The 24,427-nt window shown below is 48.2% G+C and overlaps 1 protein-coding gene across 7 annotated transcripts in view; it reads left to right on the plus strand.

Moving 5' to 3' along the window:
* Nucleotides 1–24,427, plus strand: part of glra3 (glycine receptor, alpha 3) — a 98,395-nt gene that overhangs the window by 64,819 nt on the left and 9,149 nt on the right. For 2 of the 7 annotated variants that reach the window (XM_085911642.1, XM_085911645.1), the window contains exons 3-6: nt 12,566–15,221; nt 17,090–17,227; nt 17,942–18,156; nt 22,170–22,316. In XM_085911642.1, coding sequence (XP_085767768.1) covers nt 14,219–15,221; nt 17,090–17,227; nt 17,942–18,156; nt 22,170–22,316 — 1,503 coding nt within the window. In that variant the 5' untranslated portion in view covers nt 12,566–14,218. Of the gene's footprint in view, nt 1–12,565; nt 15,222–17,089; nt 17,228–17,941; nt 18,157–22,169; nt 22,317–24,427 lie in introns of those variants that run through there. The other 5 variants (XM_085911646.1, XM_085911647.1, XM_085911643.1 and 2 more) reach the window with 4 other exon arrangements.

The following is a 24,427-nucleotide window of genomic DNA, read 5'->3' on the forward strand; positions in this document are numbered from 1 at the left end:
GCACGGTAAGGTTTTGAATTAATAGTCAGCACAGCTGTGGCAGATGTACCGCAGTGAAAAAAAGTCACAACATACAGTACTCACACCGCCTACCTTTACCACGCTTGGGGTGCCAGGTTTGAAGTGTGAGCAAAACACTTTGTGTGGAGACTGTCCTGCCTCGTTTACTGCTAGTTTGATGTTTCCTGCAATGCCCATTCCAATAGCAATTATTATTGTTGATGTTAAATGTCAAAATCCCACTCACCCAGACTTTATCATGTCATCTACAGCATGGGTAGGCATCTCCGGTCCTCGAGGATCGGTGTCCTGCATGTTTTCTGTCTCTCTGTTGCAACACAGCTGATTCAAATGATCAGGTAATCAGCAAGGTCTGCAGAAGCTGGATAGCAGTCCTGATCATTTGAATCAAGTGTGCTGCAACAGGGAGACATAGAAAACATGCAAGACACCGACCCTCGAGGACCAGAGTTGCCTTCCCATGATCTACAGCAATTTGGTTCCAGTGTGCATTTTGCCAAGTGCTAAATCGTTTAGAGCAGGGGTCGGGAACCTATAGCTCGTGAGTCAGGTGTAGTTCTTTTGATGATTGCATCTGTCTCGCAGTTATTTATTTATTATTTATTCATTGCTCTTATTTATTCATTGTATGTGCCTTCTTGTTCTTACTTTTTATATTGTTTACTTGAATGGTCCGTGGACTAATATATATATATATATATATATATATATATATATATACACTGTAATTTTCAGACTATAAATCGCTCCGGAGTACAAGTCGCACTAGCCATAAAATGCACAATAAAGTGAAAAAAAACATAAGTCGCAACATTCAGAGTTATTCAAGTAAGTATTACATAAATAACACGTTTATCCAACCATCTGTGTCACTCCAATTCATTAAATCCATCGATCGTGCTTTATGTAAACAATGCCGCGTATGCGCCGCATATGCTCACGTCGGACCCGTTGTAAATTGCATTTCTAATTATCCCACAGACTGCTGGGAACGTCTGTCAGAATCCCCTGTCAGGAAGAGCTTCAACTCCCACCTCCGGCAGAGCTTTTTCCACGTCCCGGGGGAGGCAGGGGACATTGAGTCCGAGTGGACCTTGTTTCGCGCCTCCATTGTTGAGGCAGCCGACCGGAGCTGTGGCCGTAAGGTTGTTGGTGCCTGTCGTGGCGGCAATCCCCAAACGTGGTGGTGGACACCGGCGGTAAGGGATGCCGTCAAGCTGAAGAAGGAGTCCTATAGGGCCTTTTTGGCCTGCGGGACTCCGGAGGCAGCTGACAGGTACCGGATGGCCAAGCGGAACGCGGCTTCGGCGGTTGCTGAGGCAAAAACTCGGGCGTGGGAGGAGTTTGGCGAGGCCATGGAGAATGACTTCCGGACGGCTTCGAGGAAATTCTGGTCCACCATCCGGCGTCTCAGGAGGGGGAAGCAGTGCACGGTCAACACTGTTTACAGTGGAGATGGTGTGCTGCTGACCTCGACTCGGGATGTCGTGAGTCGGTGGGGGGAATACTTCGAAGACCTCCTCAATTCCACCGACACGCCTTCCATTGTGGAAGCAGGGCCTGGGGACTCTGAGGCGGACTCTCCAATCTCGGAGGTCGAGGTCACTGAGGTAGTTAAAAAACTCCTTGGTGGCAAGGCCCGGGGGTGGATGAGATCCGCCCGGAGTTCTTAAAGGCCCTGGATGTTGTGGGGCTGACACGCCTCTACAGCATTGCGTGGACATCGGGGACGGTGCCTCTGGATTGGCAGACTGGGGTGGTGGTTCCCCTCTTTAAGAAGGGGGACCGGAGGGTGTGTTCCAATTACAGGGGGATCACACTCCTCAGCCTCCCTGGTAAGGTCCATTCAGGGGTGCTGGAGAGGAGGATCCGTCAGGAGGTCAAACCTCGGATTCAGGAGGAGCAGTGTGGCTTTCGTCCTGGCCGTGGAACAGTGGACCAGCTCTACACCCTCGGCAGGATCCTCGAGGGTGCATGGGAGTTCGCCCAACCAGTCCACATGTGTTTTGTGGACTTGGAGAAGGCGTTCGACCGTGTCCCTCGGGAGGTTCTCTGGGGGGTGCTTCGGGAGTACGGGGTGCCGAGCCAACTGATAAGGGCGGTTCGGTCCCTGTATCACAGATGCCAGAGTTTGGTCCGCATTTCCGGCAGTAAGTCGGATTCGTTCCCAGTGAGGGTTGGTCTCCGCCAAGGCTGCCCTTTGTCACCGATTCTGTTCATAATTTTTATGGACAGAATTTCTAGGCGCAGCCGAGGCGTTGAGGGGGTCCGGTTTGGGGACCTCAGCATTGCGTCACTGCTTTTTGCAGATGACGTGGTGCTGTTGGCTTCTTCAGTCCGTGATCTCCAGCTCTCACTGGAGCGGTTCGCAGCCGAGTGTGAAGCGGTCGGGATGAGGGTCAGCACCTCCAAATCCGAGTCCATGGTCCTCGGTCGGAAAAGGGTGGAATGCCCTCTCCGGATCGGGGATGAGATCCTGCCCCAAGTGGAGGAGTTCAAGTATCTTGGGGTCTTGTTCACGAGTGAGGGCAGGATGGAGCGCGAGATCGACAGGCGGATCGGTGCAGCATCGGCAGTAATGCAGACTCTGTACCGGTCCGTCGTGGTGAAGAGAGAGCTGAGCCAAATGGTAAAGCTCTCGATTTACCCGTCGATCTACGCTCCTACCCTCACCTATGGTCACGAGCTATGGGTCGTGACCGAAAGAACGAGATCCAGGATATAAGCGGCTGAAATGAGTTTCCTCCGCAGGGTGTCCGGGCTCTCCCTTAGAGATAGAGTGAGAAGCTCGGTCATCCGGGAGAGACTCGGAGTAGAGCCGCTGCTCCTCCACGTTGAGAGGAGCCAGATGAGGTGCCTCGGGCATCTCATCAGGATGCCTCCTGGACGCCTCCCTGGGAAGGTGTTCCGGGCATGTCCCACCGGTAGGAGACCCCGGGGACGACCCAGGGCGCGCTGGAGAGACTATGTCTCTCGGCTGGCCTGGGAACGCCTTGGGATCCCCCGGGATGAGCTGGAGGAAGTGGCTGGGGAGAGGGAGGTCTGGGAGTCCCTCCTAAAGCTGCTGCTTCGCGACCCGACCCCGGATAAGCGGAAGAAGATGAAGGTGAAGGCCGGTCCATTTCAAGTCCCGTGAGATTGTGGTACCCAGGAACTTGAAGGTGTCTGAGGAGAGTATGGTATTACTGCGGATAGTGAGGGGTGAAAGTGGTGAAGGATCTCGCCTGAAATCCACTGTCATCTCCACGGTCTTGAGCGGGTTCAGCTCCAGGTGATTTTGGCTGCACCAGTGGACCAGCCGCTCCACCTCCTGTCAGTACGCAGTCTCATCACCGTCCCGGATCAGTCCGATGAGAGTCGTGTCGTCTGCATACTTCAGGAGCTTCACAGGAGAGTCACCTGAGGAGAAATCGTTGGTGTGGAAAGAGAAGAGCAGTGGGGAGAGGACGCACCCTGAGGGTCGCCAGTACTGGTGGTCCTGGTGCCAGATGTGATGCTCCCCAGCCTCACACGCTGTCTCCTGTTGGTCAGGAAGCTGGTGATCCAATGACAGGTGGAGGCAGGCACCGCGAGCTGGATGAGCTTCTGTTGGAGGATGTCAGGAGCGATGGTGTTGAACGCCGAGCTGAAATCCACAAACAGGATCCTGGCGTACGTTCCTGGGGTGTCCAGGTGGTGCAGGATGTGGTGCAGTCCCATGTTGACCGCATCATCCACCTGCCCGGTAGGCAAACTGGAGGGGGTCAAGCAGGGGACCCATGACATGCTTCAGGTAGTTCAGCACCAACCTCTCGAAAGATTTCATGACCACAGATGTCAGAGCAACAGGTCAGTAGTCATTCAATCCTGTGATGGTGGGCTTCTTGGCCACTGGAACGATGGTGGAGCTTTTGAAGCACGAGGGCACCTCACACAGCTCCAGGGAGCGGTTGAAGATCCGTGCAAAGGTGGGCACCAGCTGTTCAGCACAGACTTTCAAGCAGGAGGGTGACACGCCGTCTGGGCCCGGTGCCTTCCTGATCTTTTGTCTCCGGAGCACCTGGCGCACTTCCTCCTCACGGATCTGGAGTGCGGGCACGGCCTCTGCAAGAGAGAAATTAGGTGACAGCGGTGATGGAGGTGTGGACAGAGCGGTTGTGAGGGGAGGGGAGTATGTTGATTGTGCTGCAGGAGGTCCTGTTGTGTGGGAGGACCGATCAAACCTGCAGTAGAACCTGTTCAGCTGTTTAGCAAGCCTTGGGCTCTCCACAGGACGGGGAGTTCGGTTCTTGAAGCCCGTGATGCTCTGCAGACCTTTCCACACTGTTGAGGGGTCAGGATTGGCAGAGAGGTGTCTCTACAGGCTCTCCCCGTAACACCTCCTGGCTCTCCTGACCTCTCGGTTCAGTGTGTTTCTGGTCTGCCTGAACAGGTCCCGGTCGCCGCTCCTGTAGGCCTCCTCCTTGACTTTGCGCAACCTCCTGAGGTTCGGTGTAAACCAAGGTTTGTCGTTGTTGTACATGCAGAAGGTCTTAGTCTGCACACACAGATCCTCTCAAAAACAGATGTATGATGTAACAGTGTCAGTGAGTTCATGCAGGTCTGAAGTTGCTGCTTCGAAGACACCCCAATCTGTGCAGTCAAAGCAGGCTTGGAGGTCCTGCCTTGACTCCACTGTCCACTTCCTCACAGTCCTCACTCCAGGCTTAGAAGTTTTAAGTTTCTGCCTGTAGGCCGGGACCAGATGAACTAGACAGTGGTCCGAGAGTCCTAAAGCTGCACGAGCCACAGAGTGGTATGCATCCTTAATTACGTTGTAGCAGTGGTCCAGTGTCTGTGCCCCTCTGGTGGGACACATAATGTGCTGTCTGTATCTGGGGAGTTCGTGTGCGAGGTTTGCCCTGTTGAGATCACCCAAAACAATGATTAGTGAATTTGGTAGAAGTTTCTCCATGTCTGTCACCTGGTCGGCCAGCATCTGCGTGGCTTCACTCGCACGCGCGTGTGGTGGAATGTAAACAGCCGCCATGACGATAGAGGAGAACTCCCGCGGTGAATAGAACGATCGGCGGTTTATGAAGAGTGTTTCTAGGAGATGGCTGAAAGACTCTTTCAACACCGTGACGTCAGTACACCAACGTTCATTAATGTAGAAACAGAGTCCACCTCCCTTTGATTTTCCGGTGAGCTCCGCGCTGCGATCTGCCCGCATTAGCCGAAACCCAGCTAACTCCACGGCGTGGTGGGGGGTGCGTTCGGTAAGCCACGTTACAACGAAACACAGCGCGGCGGATCTGCTGAAATCAGTGTTCCTCGAAGTGAGGAGCAGCAGTTCGTCCATCTTGTTCGCCAGGGAGCGAATATTTGCCAGATGAATTGATGGTAGGGCAGAGCGGAACCCTTTCTGCCTCAGCTTAACGAGGGCTCCGGCTCGTTTTCCACGCTGTCGTCGGTGTGCTAGCTTGTATAGCATCGCCGCTCCAGCTAAAATCTCCGTCAAACAGTTTGAATCTGAGAGGACAGGAGAGAAAATACCAGAAGAAGACTGTCCGATGTTTAACAGCGCTTCTCTGGTAAAAGTGATCCGGGATGGACAGCAGAGAACACAGAAAACACACAAAATAAGACAAAGCAGAGAGCGACCCACGGAGGCTGCCATACGCGGCGCCATCTTGGACGATGGAGACAGATTAGAAAAAATTGTGTTATACTGAGATAATCATTTAAATGGCCATGCTCTGACCAAGATGACCCAGCTTGAGAAAGATTAAAAATGGTAAAAAGGAGAAACAGAAACCACTGAACTACACTAGAGGAGGAAGTTTTAAAAAAACCTGCATTAAGATGGTGCTCTATGGCCAATTTTTTTTAAAGCGGAACAGCTGGTAAAAGCTGGTACATGCCTAAAGCCATACACAAAAGATGAAGTTGGTCTTCTTTCTTAAGGTTCTATTGTGTGCATGCCTGTGTGTGTGTGTGTGTGTGTGTGTGTGTGTGTGTGTGTGTGTGTGTGTGTGTGTGTGTGTGTGTGTGTGTGTGTGTGTGTGTGTGTGTGTGTGTGTGTGTGTGTGTGTGTGTGTGTGTGTGAGCGCGCGCGCGCGTGCGTGCGTGCGTGCGTGTGGTGGGAGGGGGCCTGCACGTGTCATGCATACAACTGAAAGCCCAGCCTCCATGGACATATGAGATACCAAAAATCAAATGATGGAGTATTTGGACCAGTATATGAAATCAGTTCAAAACAGTCTTATTTTCTTTGCTTGACATGTTCTGTGAAATCTGTAATTAAAAACCATCAAATTGTTACAATATCCACACAAGACTTCTATGAACCTTTATGGTAGTTTTTTACATTTCATTGTTTTTTTTCCAACACTTTTTGTATTTCTAAACACTTTTGTAAAAATGTGAATCCTTTCAGAAACTTTTTATTTGAATAAATAAGAGAATGAATAAGAGTAAATACATTGTTACAATAGGCACACGATTCAAGATTCAAGAAGAATTTATTCGCCCTGTTTGAGCGTGCCAAACAAGGAATTTGACTTCGTTACATCACAGTCTCTGTTCAACATTTAGGTGACTAACAACACTCAGGACATGTGAAAATGACAAATGACAATATTCTCAGCCATCCCCTGATCTTAAACTCCCATGAGGGCAAGGAATAACTCAAATCTCTGACTAGGGGAAGTGAGAAGGAAGACTTTTATGAACCTTTTATGAAGTGTAAATGTGTCTGGCTCTGCTCTTGATTGCTGGCCAACTCCTGTGTTTATTTTTAAACACTCTATTGTACTTTTAAATACGTTATTGTATTTTAAACACTGTTTTTAAACATTCTCCTTTAAATTTTGTGTTTTTAAACATTTTCCTTTAAATTTTGTATGAGCCTGTGTTACATTTTGATGTCCTGCCTCATTCGTAACAAAAGTGCAAATCAGAGATGCTGCCAATTTTGCTGACGTGAACAATATAGAAGAGTGGATACGTAGCACTGTGGGAAGCTGAGATAAAGCTAGCCCTAGTGTTAGCGAGAAGCTAATGAATGCATTTAACACATTGTGTTCCCCAAGAATGAGACAGCACCTTCGATGCAATTCATCTGATACAACTACTCAAAATCAAAGTCAAAGTCCGCTTTATTGTCAATTTCTTCATGTTAAGGCACACAAAGAGATCAAAATTACGTTTCCCACCGTCCCACGGTGACTAGACACAGTACACAACACTCACAATCAAATAGCACAAAGAGTAAAAACGAACAGACAAGAGCAACGAATAAGTAATAAGCAAATAACCCAAATAAATAAACAATAAATGAATAAATAGACAAATAAGAGCAGCAAAATGGAGCAAGCGTGCTAATAGCAGACAGCCAGATCATAGCGCAAAGGAAAAGGACGTCATGCAGCAGAGGGTGGAGGGGGGAGGGAATTCAGGATCCGGACAGCTTGGAGTACGAAGCTGTTTCTGAGTCTGGTGGTGCGGGAGCGCAGGCATCTGTACCTCTTCCTAGAGGGCAGAAGTACAAACAAAGAGTGAGCGGGGTGACTCACATCACACACAATCGCGGCCGCTTTGCGGGTGAGAAGGGAGGCGTAAACTTCCTTCAGGGAGGGGAGTGGAGCCCCGATGATTTTACTTGCAGTGTTCACTATGCGCTGCAGGGCCTTCATGTTGTACTCAGAGCAGCCACCACCCCACACAGGGATACAACTGGAGAGAACGCTCTCAATGGTGCCACGGTAGAATGTGGTCATGATGCCGGGAGGCGCACTTGCTTGCCTGAGTTTCCGCAGAAAGTACAGGCGGCGCTGAGATTTCTTCGCCAGCGACGCAGCGTTGGTGGTCCAGTAGAGGTCCTCACTGATGTGCACCCCCAGGAATCTGGTGCTACTCACTCTCTCCACCACAACACCGTCGACGGTCAGCGGCAGGTGGTGGGTGTGACCCTTCCGGAAGTCAATGATAATCTCCTTGGTGTTGTTGACGTTCAGCAGAAGGTTGTTGTCCCTGCACCATGCGGCCAAAAGGTCAACCTCCGATCTGTAGTGAGTCTCTTCACCCACCACAGTTGTGTCGTCGGCATATTTCAGCACGCGGTTGCTGCTGTAGGTCGCAGTGCAGTCATGCGTCAGCAGGGTGAAGAGCAGCGGACTGAGCACGCAGCCTTGAGGGGCCCCCGTGCTCAGCGTTTGCTGCCGGAGACATTGTCGCCCACACGGACTACTTGAGGCCTCTGACAGAGGAAGTCCAGTATCCAGTTGCAAAGGGAGGTACTGAGGCCCAGCTTGTCGAGCTTGCAAATGAGACGCTGTGGAACAATGGTGTTGAATGCAGAACTGAAGTCCACAAACAGCAATCTCACATACGAGTCCCTGTTCTCCAGGTGGGTGAGGGCAGAGTGGAGGGCAGAGCAGACGGCATCCTCAGAGGACCGATCGGGTCGGAAGGCAAACTGGAAGGGGTCAACGGCGGGGGGAAGAACAGCTCTGACGTGCGCCAAGACAAGCCGCTCAAAGCACTCCATGACGATGGGGGTCAGTGCCACAGGGCTGTAGTCATTGAAGCAGGAAGGAGCAGGATTTTTCGGCACAGGTATGATGGTGGCAGCCTTGAAGCATGACGGGACGATGGCCTGCTGCAGGGAAATGTTAAAGATGTCCGTGAAGACATCCATCAGCTCCTCAGCGCAGTCCCTCAGCGCCCGTCCCAGGCACAAGAAGTGAAAACACAGCTACATAATCAGCAGAAAGACTGACGCTAATGCTAGGAAAACGAGTGCATAGACAAATTGAAAAACAGTTTATTGTTTTTGTGTCATCTCAAGCTTACGGCTTTACTGTGTCCATCGTTTCCATAGATTGTAGGAACTGAACCATCAACGAAACGAAGTCTTTCAGCGAATCCTTCTCTATACTGACAAAAGATTTCTGAAACACTCCTTGAACAAGCAGGACTTTGCCCACAGACGTGGGAACACCGCTTGAAATATGAAGTTTGACCAGGCACTTCTTTGAGGTTCTGATGTTAGGGGATGGTGCAATGATTTGTGTGGATTGATGCATCCAACAACGGAACATTTTGACCTCTCCACTTCGACATCCTTGAGTTGTTTGGGCTACAAGTAATAAACATGGCGAATTTGCGAATCCACCATGATTGTTACTCGGATTTTTGTTTGGCAACACCCATTACCTTGTTTGGTATGTCACGCCCCAACGGATCTGATGTAATAGATAAAAATACGTACCGTATTTTCACGACCAAAGGGTGCACCGTACTGAAAGGCGCAGTCTCAGTTATGTGTGCCATTACTGTATTTAACACACACATAGGGCGCACCGCATCATAGGGCGCATACATGCCATGATTCACGGTAAACAAAAAAAAAAAAGTCTCAGGAGCAACAAAGTGAGTTCGTTTGTACTTTATTCTATTGTTTAACCATGTACTCTACTGTACTCACATTATTGTTGATCGATAGTCATACGCAAATCCGTCCAAGTCCTCATCTTCTTTATCCAAATTAAACAGTGGGGCAAGTTCGCCATCTCACATGCCTGGCATGCCTGTTTATTACGTCGCTGTGTGGCGGAAGCCACACAAAACAACTTAACAGATTTGCTCAAACAGTAGTATTTATTTATCAACGGCGGCGGAGGTACGTATTCCTCTACGTGTTACATCCAGTCTTCTGATTGGTTTAGCGCCCCGATCGACGTAAAGTCCTCTGATTGGTACATTGGGTGCCTGTATATTACGTCTCTGAACCACGCAAAACAATGGCGGCGAAGCTACGTACTTCTTTGCGTAACACGTCAAGTCCTGTGATGGTTTATTTTGTCCTGATCTACGTGGCGGAAGCCACACAAAACAATGGCGGCGAAGGTACGTGCTCCTCTACGTATTACGTCTAGTCCTCTGATTTTTGTTTTCTTGTCCCGATCTACGTCTAACCTGACCTCGACTCGGGACGTCGTGAGTTGGTGGGGGGAATACTTCGAAGACCTCCTCAATTCCACCGACACGCCTTCCTTCCATTGTGGAAGCAGGGCCTGGAGACTCTGAGGCGGACTCTCCAATCTCGGAGGTCGAAGTCTCTGAGGTAGTTAAAAAACTCCTCGGTGGCAGGGCCCCGGGGGTGGATGAGATCCGCCCGGAGTTCCTAAAGGCTCTGGATGTTGTAGGGCTGTCATGGCTGACACGCCTGTACAACATTGCGTGGACATCGGGAACGGTGCCTCTGGATTGGCAGACTGAGGTGGTGGTTCCCCTCTTTAAGAAGGGGGACCGGAGGGTGTGTTCCAATTACAGGGGAATCACACTCCTCAGCCTCCCTGGTAAGGTCTATTCAGGGGTGCTGGAAAGGAGGATCCGTCGGGAGGTCGAGCCTCGGATTCAGGAGGAGCAGTGTGGCTTTCGTCCTGGCTGTGGAACAGTGGACCAGGTCTACACCCTCGGGAGGATCCTCAAGGGTGCATGGGAGTTCGCCCAACCAGTCCACATGTGTTTTGTGGACATGGAGAAGGCGTTCGACCGTGTCCCTCGGGAGGTTCTGTGGAGGATGCTTCGGGAGTACGGGGTGCCGAGCCAACTGATAAGGGCGGTTCGGTCCCTGTATCACCGATGCCTGAGTTTGGTCCGCATTTCCGGCAGTAAGTCGGATTCGTTCCCAGTGAGGGTTGGACTCCGCCAAGGCTGCCCTTTGTCACCGATTCTGTTTGTAATTTTTAGGGACAGAATTTCTAGGCGCAGCCGAGGCGTTGAAGGGGTCCGGTTTGGGGACCTCAGCATCGCGTCACTGCTTTTTGCAGATGACGTGGTGCTGTTGGCTTGTTAAGGCCGTGATCTCCAGCTCTCACTGGAGCGGTTCGCAGCCGAGTGTGAAGCCGTCGGCATGAGGGTCAGCACCTCCAAATCCGAGTCCATGGTCCTCGGTCGGAAAAGGGTGGAATGCCCTCTCCGGATTGGGGATGAGATCTTGCCCCAAGTGGAGGAGTTCAAATATCTTGGGGTCTTATTCACGAGTGAGGGCAGGATGGTGCGCGAGATCGACAGGTGGATCGGTGCGGACTCTGTACCGGTCCGTCGTGGTGAAGAGAGAGCTGAGCCAAATGGCAAAGCTCTCGATTTACCGGTCGATCTACGCTCCTACCCTCACCTATGGTCACGAGCTATGGGTCGTGACCGAAAGAACGAGATCCAGGATACAAGCGGTCGAAATGAGTTTCCTCCGCATGGTGTCCGCGCTCTTCCTTAGAGATAGGGTGAGAAGCTCGGTCATCCGGGAGAGAATCGGAGTAGAGCCGCTGCTCCTCCACGTTGAGAGGAGCCAGATGACGTGGCTCGGGCATCTCATCAGGATGCCTCCTGGACACCTCCCTAGGGAGGTGTTCCGGGCATGTCCCAGGAGACCCCGGGGACGACCCAGGACGCGCTGGAGAGACTATGTCTCTCGGCTGGCCTGGGAACGCCTTGGGATCCCCCGGGATGTGCTGGATGAAGTGGCAGGGGAGAGGAAAGTCTGGGAGTCCCTCCTAAAGCTGCTGCCCCCGCGACCTGACCCCGGATAAGCGGAAGAAGATGGATGGACGGACGGACGGACGGATGGATATACGTCTACGCCTGTGTATTACGGAAGCCACACAAAACAACTTTACATATTTTGGAATTTGGTCCACTCAAAAACAAAAGGTGCGCTTTCGAAAAAGGTGCACCTACGTTTTTTGGGGAAAATTAAAGGCGTTTATGTGCGCCCTGTGGTTGTGAAATTACGGTAATAGAAAACAAAGAACGGAGTAAAAGATAGCCCCCCAATCATAAAAGTATTCCTGCAGCATCTGAAGGGATATATTACACTTTTCTACACTCCTGGAGACTACAAAGAAATAAAATAATTTTAAAAACAAAAACAGTCGATTTTTCATGAGATGCCTCCTTTAACTACCCCTGAACCTTGATTTCATGCGCTTCAATTCTACGCTTATTTCTGTCTAAATCAGTTAGATCGTGGACCCAAATTTATTTTTATTGTAAAATACATTTTCTTTTCAACTGTGAGCATTAACCTTAAAACATTTGCAAAACTATACGCAACCATTGTTGATGCCCAAAATCTTGGGATGTAGCTCAGGTCAAATAAAAACATTTCAAATAAACTCAGAACAAAATGTTTTTATTTAGCGGACACTTCAATCGACTTCACTGATTTTTAATTAGTATTTTAAATGGACGATATAAAGACGGTACGGAGCTAAATGACTAGTGCCTAAACCTTTGCGCTAGTTCTTTCATTTCTGTGACTAATTTCAGCTCAGTGGCCTAGTAGTAGAATGTCCGCCCTGAGACTGGAAGGTCTGGGGTCCCGGCCGGGTCATACCAAAGACTATAAAATCCAAGATGGCGCCGCGTACGGCAGCCTCCGTGGGTCGCTCTCTGCTTCTTTGTCTTATTTTGTGTGTTTTCTGTGTTTTCTGCTGTCCATCCCGGATCACTTTTACCAGAGAAGCGCTGTTAAACATCGGACACTCTTCTTCTGGTATTTTCTCTCCTGTCCTCTCAGATTCAAACTGTTTGCCGATGCTATACAAGCTAGCACGCCGACGACGGCGCGGAAAACGAGCCGGAGCCCTCGTTAAGCTGAGGCAGAAAGGGTTCCGCTCTGCCCTACCATCAATTCATCTGGCAAATGTTCGCTCCCTGGCGAACAAGATGGACGAACTGCTGCTCCTCACTTCGAGGAACACTAATTTCAGCAGATCCGCCGCGCTGTGTTTCATTGTAACGTGGCTTACCGAACGCACCCCCCACCACGCCGTGGAGTTAGCTGGGTTTCGGCTAATGCGGGCAGATCGCAGCGCGGAGCTCAACGGAAAATCAAAGGGAAGTGGACTCTGTTTCTCCATGAATGAACGTTGGTGTACTGACGTCACGGTGTTGAAAGAGTCTTTCAGCCCTCTCCTAGAAACACTCTTCATAAACTGCCGACCGTTCTATTTACCGTGGGAGTTCTCCTCGATCGTCATGGCGGCTGTTCACATTCCACCACACGCGCATGCGAGTGAAGTCACGCAGATGCTGGCCGACCAGGTGACAGACATGGAGAAACTTCTACCAAATTCATTAATCATTGTTTTGGGTGATCTCAACAGGGCGAACCTCGCCCACGAACTCCCCAGATACAGACAGCACATTACGTGTCCCACCAGAGCGACACGGACACTGGACCACTGCTACACCGTAATTAAGGATGCATACCACTCTGTGGCTCGTGCAGCTTTAGGATCACTGTCTAGTTCATCTGATCCCGGCCTACAGGCAGAAACTCAAAATGTCTAAGCCTGTAGTGAGGACTGTGAGGAAGTGGACAGTGGAGTCAAGGCATGACCTCCAAGCCTGCTTTGACTGCACAGTTTGGGGAGTCTTCGAAGCTGCAACTTCAGACCTGCATGAACTCACTGACACTGTTACATCATACATCTGTTATTGTGAGGATCTGTGTGTGCAGACTAAGACCTTCTGCACGTACAACAACGACAAACCTTGGTTTACACCGAACCTCAGGAGGCTGTGCAAAGCCAAGGAGGAGGCCTGCAGGAGCGGCGACCGGGACCTGTTCAAGCAGACCAGAAACACTGAACCGAGAGGTCAGGAGAGCCAGGAGGTGTTACGGGGAAGCCTGTAGAGACACCTCTCTGCCAATCCTGACCCCTCAACAGTGTGGAAAGGTCTGCAGAGCATCACGGGCTTCAAGAAACGAACCCCCCGTCCTGTGGAGAGCCCAAGGCTTGCTAAACAGCTGAACAGGTTCTACTGCAGGTTTGATCGGTCCTCCCACACAACAGGACCTTCTGCAGCACAATCAACATACTCCCCTCCCCTCACAACCGCTCTGTCAACACCTCCACCACCGCTGTCACCTAATTCCTCTCTTGCAGAGGCCGTGCCAGCACTCCAGATCCGTGAGGAGGAAGTGCGCCAGGTGTTCCGGAGACAAAAGATCAGGAAGGCACCGGGCCCAGATGGCGTGTCACCCTCCTGCTTGAAAGTCTGTGCTGAGCAGCTGGTGCCCACCTTTGCACGGATCTTCAACCGCTCCCTGGAGCTGTGTGAGGTGCCCTCGTGCTTCAAAAGCTCCACCATCGTTCCAGTGGCCAAGAAGCCCACCATCACAGGATTGAATGACTACTGACCTGTTGCTCTGACATCTGTGGTCATGAAATCTTTCGAGAGGTTAGTGCTGAACCACCTGAAGCATGTTACGGGTCCCCTGCTTGACCCCCTCCAGTTTGCCTACCGGGCAAACAGGTCGGTGGATGATGCCATCAACATGGGACTGCACTACATCCTGCACCACCTGGACACCCCAGGAACGTACGCCAGGATCCTGTTTGTGGATTTCAGCTCGGCATTCAACACCATCGCTTCTGACATCCTCCAACAGAAGCTCATCCAGCTCGCGGTGCCTGCCTCCACTTGTCATTGGATCACCAGCTTCCTGACCAACAGGAGACAGCGTGTGAGGCTGGGGAGCATCACATCTGGCAACAGGACCACCAGTACTGGCGCCCCTCAGGGGTCCGTCCTCTCCCCACTGCTCTTCTCTCTCTACACCAACGATTTCTCCTCAGGTGACTCTCCTGTGAAGCTCCTGAAGTATGCAGACGACACGACTCTCATCGGACTGATCCGGGACGGTGATGAGACTGTGTACAGACAGGAGGTGGAGCGGCTGGTCCACTGGTGCAGCCAAAATCACCTGGAGCTGAACCCGCTCAAGACCGTGGAGATGACAGTGGATTTCAGGCGAGATCCTTCACCACTTTCACCCCTCACTATCCGCAGTAATACCATACTCTCCTCAGACACCTTCAAGTTCCTGGGTACCACAATCTCACGGGACCTGAAATGGACCGGCCACATAGACTCTGTCCAGAAGAAGGCCCAGCAGAGGCTGTACTTCCTGAGACTGCTCAAGAAGTTCAACCTGCCGCGGGAGCTGCTGAAGACCTTCTACACTGCCATCATCCAGTCTGTCCTCTGCACCTCCATTACTGTCTGGTTTGGATCAGCCTCCAAACAAGACAAGCACAGACTGCAACGGACAATCAGGACTGCAGAAAAGATAATTGGAATCAACCTCTCATCTATCCAAGACTTGTACCTGTCCAGGACCAGGAAACGCGCAAGCAACATCTCTACAGACCCTTCTCACCCAGGTTACAGTCTGTTTGAACTACTCCCCTCCGGACGGCGATACAGAGCTCTGTATGCCAAAACCAGCAGACACAGAGACAGCTTCTTCCCCCAGGCTGTTGCTCTGATGAACTCACACCACTCTTAGAGTCTCAGAGTCATTGCTGTGCTATAACATCCTGCTCTCCACACCTTTTTGGATTGTGTACACTCTTTGCACTATGTGTCTTCTCTGTATCCATTGCAGCCTGGGCATCCTGGAAGTAGGACCCTCCCATCTGTGGTCTTTTCTCAAGGTTTCTCACTGCCCCTAGTCGGAGATTTGAGTTATTCCTTGCCCTCATGGGAGTTTAAGATCAGGGCATGGCTGAGAATATTGTCATATGTCATTTTCACATGTTCTGAGTGTTGTTAGTCACCTAAATGTTGAACAGAGACTGTGATGTAACGAAGTCAAATTCCTTGTTTGGCACGCTCAAACATGGCGAATAAATTCTTCTTGAATCTTGAAAAATGGGACCCATTGCCTCCCTGCTTGGCACTCAGCATTAAGGGTTGGAATTGGGGGGTTAGATCACCAAACGATTCCCGAGCGCGGCGCCGCTGCTGCTCACTGCTCCCCTCTCCCCCAGGGATGGATCAAAATCACATGGAGATAGGTTAAATGCATAGGACAAATTTCACTACACCCAGATGTGTGTGAGACGATGATTATTGGGACTTTGGGACTTTAATTCAAAGGCATTTGATAAGAAGTCGGAACAGCACGCCATTGTGCGACCACAGAGATGGCGATTGGTAGGGCTGTTTGATCTTTATGATTCATTAGTACATTGTTAATTTCATTTAATTACACACAGTTTATCGTCCAAAAACACATAATTCAGATGGTTAGTAGGCTGCTGTAGCATATATAGTATGCTTTATGTTGCATGATGAATATTGTTCCCCATAATAAAGGCAATTCTGATTCAGATTAATAAAACAATATACAGATTTTTTATCTTCTAAAATGCAAGATTAATACCTTAAAAATGCTTAGCCTATCCAGAGCATCAAGCCTGATATTAGCATACTAATTAGCGTGTGCCCGTGGCCCTTGCTCTACCATTTTCTTCTTCACTCTGTTTTCATGCAAACCTATGTGAGCTTTGCACACTTGGCAGGATCATCATCTAAACCGTTCCTTTTTCTTATCCTAGCTTTTTCAGCCCCACCTGGCTTTTTCTTTTTACTCACAGGCCACGCCTGTTCCCTACTACTCTCATCATTCAGGCACAAAGCTAAATTGGACTCTACCAACCTCAGTGAGTGTGGGGGGGTCGAACATGTAATGGCATCTCCCAACTGAAAACACATGAAAGAGAACTGCGATAGAAAAGGGGTGTTTTAAGACATGTTGGTTTTTCTTGGATTAAAAACAATTTTCATATAGGCTACAACTTAATTAAGTCGTAGCCTATATGAAAATTGTGCCATTGCCCATGACACTCGTAAGGCTAAGCAGTTCAGATAATGGATGGCTGGATACTTTTTTGTTAAACTATTCAGGAGGAGGAAAGACCTCAGCCACAGTTGAAAAATTAGCCTCTAACTAACTGACTCTCGTGTTTGTATTCACATTTGCACTTTAGGACTAAATCATACCATTTCTTGCAGTCTGCTCAATAAAAAGAAAACATTTTGTAAATTGACAAAGGTATTATTTTGTATTAAAAAAAAATGCAAAAATCTCATCTGGTCCCTGTGGACTCAGTCTTGTGAGACATCTCATTTATTTGGATTTGTGTCTCGTCCTATCCCTAGAGATAAAGCAGTGTAAATGTCCCAGATGAGCACCTACGGCCCCACAAGTTGAATGATCCTGTTTTTTATGAATTACCTTTTACAGTCGGTTACACCATGAATGACCTGATCTTCGAGTGGCAGGAGAATGGACCAGTCCAAGTGGCCGAAGGACTAACGCTCCCACAGTTCATCCTTAAAGACGAATCCGACCTCAGATACTGTACCAAGCACTACAACACAGGTAACATCCACACGCATACACGTCTGAGAGTACGAAGATATTCCACTCCCTAAAAAAGTAATACTGTAAATTCCTCTTTATTGCTGGACATAGTATATTCCAGAAGCATCCGCTAAATAGAGAGGACATATTATTTTGAAAGTTATAATTATTCGATAATAAAACACAGTTGTACTTCACACCTTTAGTATTCTTAAGTGCCTGTTCTCACTGTCTCAGTCAGGAAAAGGGAGACTTTCACTAAAATATGTATTAGTCATTTAGAGTTGAACTCTACTGTGAAACTGATACAATACAGATAAGAATTAAACATTCTGTATTGAAACAAAATCAATACACGCCCGCGTAAGTTTGTAACAGAATGTAGCATGGATGTTACAGTTAATTTTCCCACTATTGCTACTTTAACACTGGTTTCAACAACACGTACAACCAGAGCATACACCGAGGCAAATGTTCTCTTCTCTTTGTGACTGACTCTCACTGTTGGGTACTTCAGTGTAATTTGGGGACCCTCACTGCTTTTTCTTCTTGATGTTATTACACTGCATCTTTACTAACAGACTACAATGCTACAAGGCATGTCATGGCACAATATGGTGCTACACTGAAACTGGAAAAGTCATCAACCAGCCTTCACTGTATAGTTTGTGAAACATAGACAGCAGCACCTCCACCTTCAGTATGCTGTGTTGTGTGTGTGCCCTGTTGCAGGTAAATTTACTTGTATTGAAGTGCGGTTCCACCTGGAGCGTCAGATGGGCTACTACCTGATCCAAATGTACATCCCGTCTCTGCTGATTGTTATTCTCTCCTGGGTCTCCTTTTGGATTAACATGGATGCGGCCCCGGCCAGAGTGGCGCTTGGCATCACTACTGTCCTCACAATGACAACACAGAGCTCAGGCTCCAGGACTTCATTGCCAAAGGTCAGTTGTGGGGTATTTTGTTGTTTAGCTTTTGTCTGGTTGGCTTTCATTTCGATGCATTACGCTCCTCTTAACATCCAACAGCAATTTGACAGTTACAGCACTGCCTAACTTGGAGCGTGCACTCTCAGTCAGCTCAAAAGAACTGATATGCAGTGATCAATTATTAAAGACAAATACTCACATTACTGTGCATGAGCTGGTCAACACGATTACATGATAGTAGTGTTGACTAATTCAGTTAAGTTTTTATCAATGTGCGACTCTTTGTAAACCAGTCTGACAAAACTAGAAAACACTGAATTTATAATAGAGTTAGGTACGCGTAATTAATATAGTTTTCAGTGTGTTTCATGTAAGGTATTTTACACTTTGACCATGAGATTTCAAATATACAATGAAATGCATTGCTCTACAATAACTTTTCACCTGGTAGCACTAATGCTACCATCTTTTAAGTTGGTTGGCTTGATTTGGTTGCAACCTTTTTCCTTCTTTTTTTTTCTACATAACAAGACATTTATTAATGAGTTCATTATTTGGAATGTTTATCCTCACGAGGATTGCAAGTGTGCTGGAGGTTATCGCAATGGATGCTAGTTGATTGATGGCTGTCTTGATTGGTATTCAGATTTAAAAAAATAATAATAATAATACACATTGACAATGACTGAATTTGTAATATTTGCAAAATATTTTGCTGTGATTACAAAGTTTTTTTGTAAGTTTTTATTTACTTATTGCCAGTGTTAATGCTAAAATGAAAATACAGGCATAACTATTTATTTAGAATCAGAATCAGAATGCCTTTTACCGTAATTTTCGGACTATAAGTCACGTTTTTTTCTTAGTTCAGGTGGGGGGGGACATACTGATGAGCGACGTGAATTTTTTCACAAATTTTCAAAATTAAAAAAACAAAAAAAAACAAAGGGAAACCGCAATAAACGAACCGCGATGTAGCACGGGATTGCTGTAATTTGAATTTCAAGTGACGTCAGCGGCGCAGCGGTTGTTTACATAAAGGACAAAGATTCGATCACGGGATGACGAAGATGAGGAAGGGCCCCACGTATACTAACGATATCATGAGCGGCTTTGTTTGTAAGTGACACGGATGACGAAGAGTTTGAAGGGTTTAATGATTTGGAGTGACACAGAAGGTTTGAAAACCCATTATGGCTTTTACGCACGCCCAGTCCTACTCGACGGAGCTCTCTTTCACCTCCGTGGATGGAAGTCGGAGGCCGGCGCTCGGCCGGGTGGCTGTCCGGGGACGTTGGATGGGGCTCGGACATGGCTTTTACGCACTCCCGGTCCTACTCAACGGAACTCTTTCACCTCCATGGATGGAAGTCGGGGGCCGGCGCTCGGCCGGGTGGCTGTCCGGGTACGGTGGATGGGGCTCGGACATGGCTTTTACGCACATCCGGTCCTATTCTATGGAGCTTTCTTCCACCTCCGTGGCTGGAAGTGCCACCTTCAGGGATGGAAGTCCACGCCACCGCACGCCTGGAAGTCCACGCCGATGCTTGGGGCCGTGTGGCGGTGAACTATTTATGTTATAGTTATTTGATATATTTTATTTCGTGTAGAAACTTGTATATGTTTTTATTGTTACAGTTCAGTAGTTGTTGCCTCATTGAACTCTTGTTTTGTTAAATAAAGAGCCGTTTACCAAACCCACGTCTTTGCTTGTACTTTGTTAACGCTACAATCTAGTTATATACTAGATCTGTGGAATAACGACAAGGCTGACGTCAGGATGCACGGGTGTCGTTGTTGACAAAGGACGAGGAATTTGATCGATGGATTTAATGATTTGGAGTGACACAGATGGTTTGATAAAAATTTTGTAATATGATAGTTATTTGAAATATCCTTTATATATCGTTACGTGGGTCTGTGGAATAATTACAAATGCAACTTACTAGTCCGACGTCAGTGGCGCGGCGCATATGTGGCGCATACGCGGCATTGTTTACATAAAGGACGATCGATAGATTTAATGAATTGGAGTGACACAGACAAGAAACGTGTTATTAATGTAATAGCTGCTAGAATAACTCTGAATGTTACGTCAGGCCCCTTCTCAGCTCTTCGTTTGTGTTTATGTCACGTTAGCATACCTATTGTTTAGCCTGTTGTTGCTCTTTCATGCCTGTTCTTGGTGTTGGATTTAATGGGCAGCGCCCTTCAACACACAATATGGCAATGACGTGATTATTTCCGGCGCGACAAGATACACTGCTGGTGTCCAAATTCACGCAGCCTTTGACAACAAGCTGTCGACTGTAGCGTTGTTACTATGGAGACGAGCTATGGGTTAACCAGAAACCTAGTGTTAGTTAGTTCGTGTTTTCCTTTTGCAATTTTGCACTGGAATCTGGCGGCTGGAAGCATAGCATTTTATATAAATTGGTGCCAGAGCCAGATTTGACAGGAAACACCCACAGTGTAGGTTTGCTCCACCCAGAGTGTGAGGGAGCATAATTGAAAGATATGAGTGGACAGGAGAATGCGTGCAGCCTGAAAAGCGAGCAGCTGAACACCTTTCCTTACTCATGCACACAATAATATGGCCTATTGTCACTACACATGGCTTTTTTAGGGGCGGCATGGCTCAGAGTACTCATCTCCTAACCCTAAAACTGTGGTTTTGATCCTCAAGCCTGCGACTGTGTTCAAGTGTCCTTGACCAAGACACTGAACCCTAATTTGATCCTCATATTTGGTGTATGAATGGGTGAATGTGATGCATTGTAAAGCGCTTTGGGCACCATACACTGTAGATAAAGTGCTATGTGCAGTCCATTAATCATTTACTGTATTTTCCGGACTATAAGTCGCTCTGGAGTACAAGTCGCACCGGCTATAAAATGCATAATAAAAAAGGAAAATACATATATAAATCGCATTTTCGGGGAGATTTATACAAATCCATCACTAAGAACAGACATGTCATCTTGAAACACAATTTAAAATGAAAATAGAATAGAGGCAACAACAGGCTGAATAATTGTACAGTATGCTAACGATACATGACACATAAACGAACTGAGAACGTGCCTGACGTAACATATTAAGCGTTATTCAGATAACTATAGTATAAATAACATGCTAACAAGTTAACCAAACCATTCGTGTGACTCCAAATCACCAAATACAATGAAAACTTCTGTGTCACTTTTAAACAACTCCACTAACTGTGTGTGCGTGCGTGTGTGTGCGTTTGTGAGTGTGTGTGTGTGCGTTTGTGTGTGAGTGAGTGAGTGAGTGAGTGAGTGAGTGAGTGAGTGAGTGAGTGAGTGAGTGAGTGAGTGAGTGAGTGAGTCACCAAATACAATGAAAACTTCTGTGTCACTTTTAAACAACTCCACTAACTGTGTGCGTGCGTGTGTGTGCGTTTGTGCGTTTGTGAGTGTGTGTGTGCGTTTGTGAGTGTGTGTGTGCGTTTGTGAGTGAGTGAGTGAGTGAGTGAGTGAGTGAGTGAGTGAGTGAGTGAGTGAGTGAGTGAGTGAGTGAGTGAGTGAGTGAGTGAGTGAGTGAGTGAGTGAAAGAGCCCTTCAGTCTTTTTGTGCCATCTTGTATGCATGAGAAATAATTTGACATGAAGCACTTTGTTACGTCACCCTTATTACCATGCCCATTTCTCTCTCACGTACTGCCAACCTACACCACATTAATGTGTGTGTTTGGGAGCAAGGAGTTTTATCGTGTTCTCAGTGCCAAACAGAGCTTTGCACTCTACTATGTTCCGCATGTCTGAATACAGCATAATTTCATTAAAAAAGGAGGTCACATCCTCTGACACTACAGGCATCAGATGTTCAACAAGTAGCTTCTACTTCAAAATAATATCTGAAAGCGTTTTACGGAAAGTTGCTCTAAAACAAGAATTACTACAGACAAGGTTCACGTGCTTTCGAGTGAATTAATGAAATATAAACAAAATCCTTCATTCATATCCAAATCTGGACCTTGACTATGATTTGTGTTGTTGTATCTTACAGGTCTCCTATGTGAAGGCAATCGACATCTGGATGGCAGTGTGTCTTCTCTTCGTCTTCTCTGCACTGTTGGAGTATGCTGCAGTTAATTTTGTTTCTAGGCAACATAAAGAGCTGCTACGATTCAGGCGACATCCCAAGAAGAGCAAGGTACTCAAAGATATGTACGGGGGAAAAATAAATACTCCAATATTGGAGCATTTTTCTGTAGCTGGGCAATGAAATAATGATTCATGTTATCTTTTAAGCATGTCAATTTAAGGGCAGGGCGGCTCGGTGGCGCACTGGGTAGCACGTCCGCCTCACAGTCCCTGTGTGGAGTTTGCCTGTTCTCTCCGGGCCCGCGTGGGTTTTCTCCGGGCACTCCGGTTTCCTCACACATCCCAAGGCCGATTGAGCACTCCAAATTGTCCCTAGGTGTGAGTGCAAATGGTTGTTTGTCTCTGTGTGCCCTGCAATTGGCTGGCTACGGTTCAGGGTGTCTCCCGCCTAGTGCCAGATGACGGCTGGGATAGGCTCCAGCACACCCGCAACCCCCGTGGGGACTAAGTGGTTCAGAAAATGGATGAATGGATGACTTTAAGGGCATCAAGCTGCCCCCCAGTGGTAGAATACTAGTACTACATTTGCTTGCTGCAACATGAAATGAGAACTGAGGTTTAGACTTCTATTATGACTGAGCATGATTAAGTTTCCCCACCTTATTTCTGTTGTAGCGAATATAGGGTAATTAGGGATAAAATTAATTAACTAACAAACTGATTATTAATGAGTTAGTTAAATCATAGTTTTAATCATGGGGACCTGTAGTCTGTTTTTCCTCAACTTCACCAGCATGTTAATTTTCCAACATGTGGTGACAGCCTCCTGGACCTAGTCTACACTACTCATAAAGGAGCTTTCAAAGTTATCCCCCTCCCCCACATTGGACTTTCGGACCATATCACTGTTATGCTTCTGCCCGCTTACAAAGGGTGTAAGCATCCATGCCGGTTCGCAAGCGGGTGAAAGTGAAACTCTGATGCTGTTTGTGACTGCTTTGACACAACGGACTGGAAAATGTTTAAGCGGGCAGCCACTTACAACAATCAGACTGACTTAGAGGAGTATACTGACTCTGCTACCTCTTACATCTCGAAGTACATTGATGATGTGACCCACACAAAATACATCGTCACTCAGGCTAACTGGAAGCCTTGGCTGACAGTTGCTGTCCTCAGGCTGCTGAGGGGCAGAGACAAAGCCTACAGGGCTGGGGATGAAGCTGGCTTGAGGACAGCAAGGGCCAACCTGTCCCAGGGCATCAAGGAAGCGAAAAAGGCTTTCTCTTGCAGGATAACCGCCCACTTCAAAGACACCAGGAACGTGCGGAGCCTATGGCGAGACATTCAGACCATCACGGACTACAACCCCCGCCACAGAGCTGTGAGGGCGACGTCCCTCTGCTGAACGATCTGAACTGCTTCTTTGCTCGCTTCGACGCTCAGAACAGCGCTTGCCCACTGAAGACCCATTCCCCTCCACACGAGCAGCCCCTGTGCCTCTCTGCCGATAGCGTGAGGCGGACGCTTGCTGCTATCGACACCCGTAAGGCGGCGGGCCCAGACAACATCCCAGGTCGTGCACTGAAGGACTGCGCTGAGGAACTTATGGGTGTCTTCACAGACATCTTTAACATTTCCCTGCAGCAGGCTATCGTCCAATCATGTTTCAAGGCTGCCACCATCATACCTGTGCCGAAGAAACCTGCTCCTTCCTGCTTCAATGACTACTGCCCCGTGGCGCTGATTCCCATTGTCATGAAATGCTTTGAGTGGCTTGTCATGATATGCTTTGAGCGGCTTGTCATGACGCACATCAGGTCCGTTCTCCCCCCTACCCTTAACCTTTTCCAGTTTGCATACCGAACCAAACGGTCCTCTGAGGATGCTATCTGCTCTGCCCTCTACTCATCCCTCACCCACCTGGAAAAAAGAGACTCGTATGTGAGATTACTGTTTGTGTACTTCAGTTCTGCATTCAACACCATTGTACCACAGCCTCTCATCTGCAAACTCGACAAACTGGGTCTCAGTACCTTCCTCTGCAACTTGCTTCTGGACTTCCTCTGTCAGAGGCCCCAGGTGGTTCGTGTTAGCGACACTATCTCCGGCAGCATCACGCTGAGCATGGGGGCCCCCCAAGCCTGCGTGTTCAGTCCGCTGCTCTTCACCCTGCTGACGCATGACTGCACTGCAACCTACAGCGGCAACCGCATGCTG

Source organism: Syngnathus leptorhynchus, chromosome 5 (genome assembly GCF_054491065.1).
Source record: "Syngnathus leptorhynchus isolate UIUO chromosome 5, UIUO_Slep, whole genome shotgun sequence".
Classification (NCBI taxonomy): Eukaryota; Metazoa; Chordata; class Actinopteri; order Syngnathiformes; family Syngnathidae; genus Syngnathus; species Syngnathus leptorhynchus.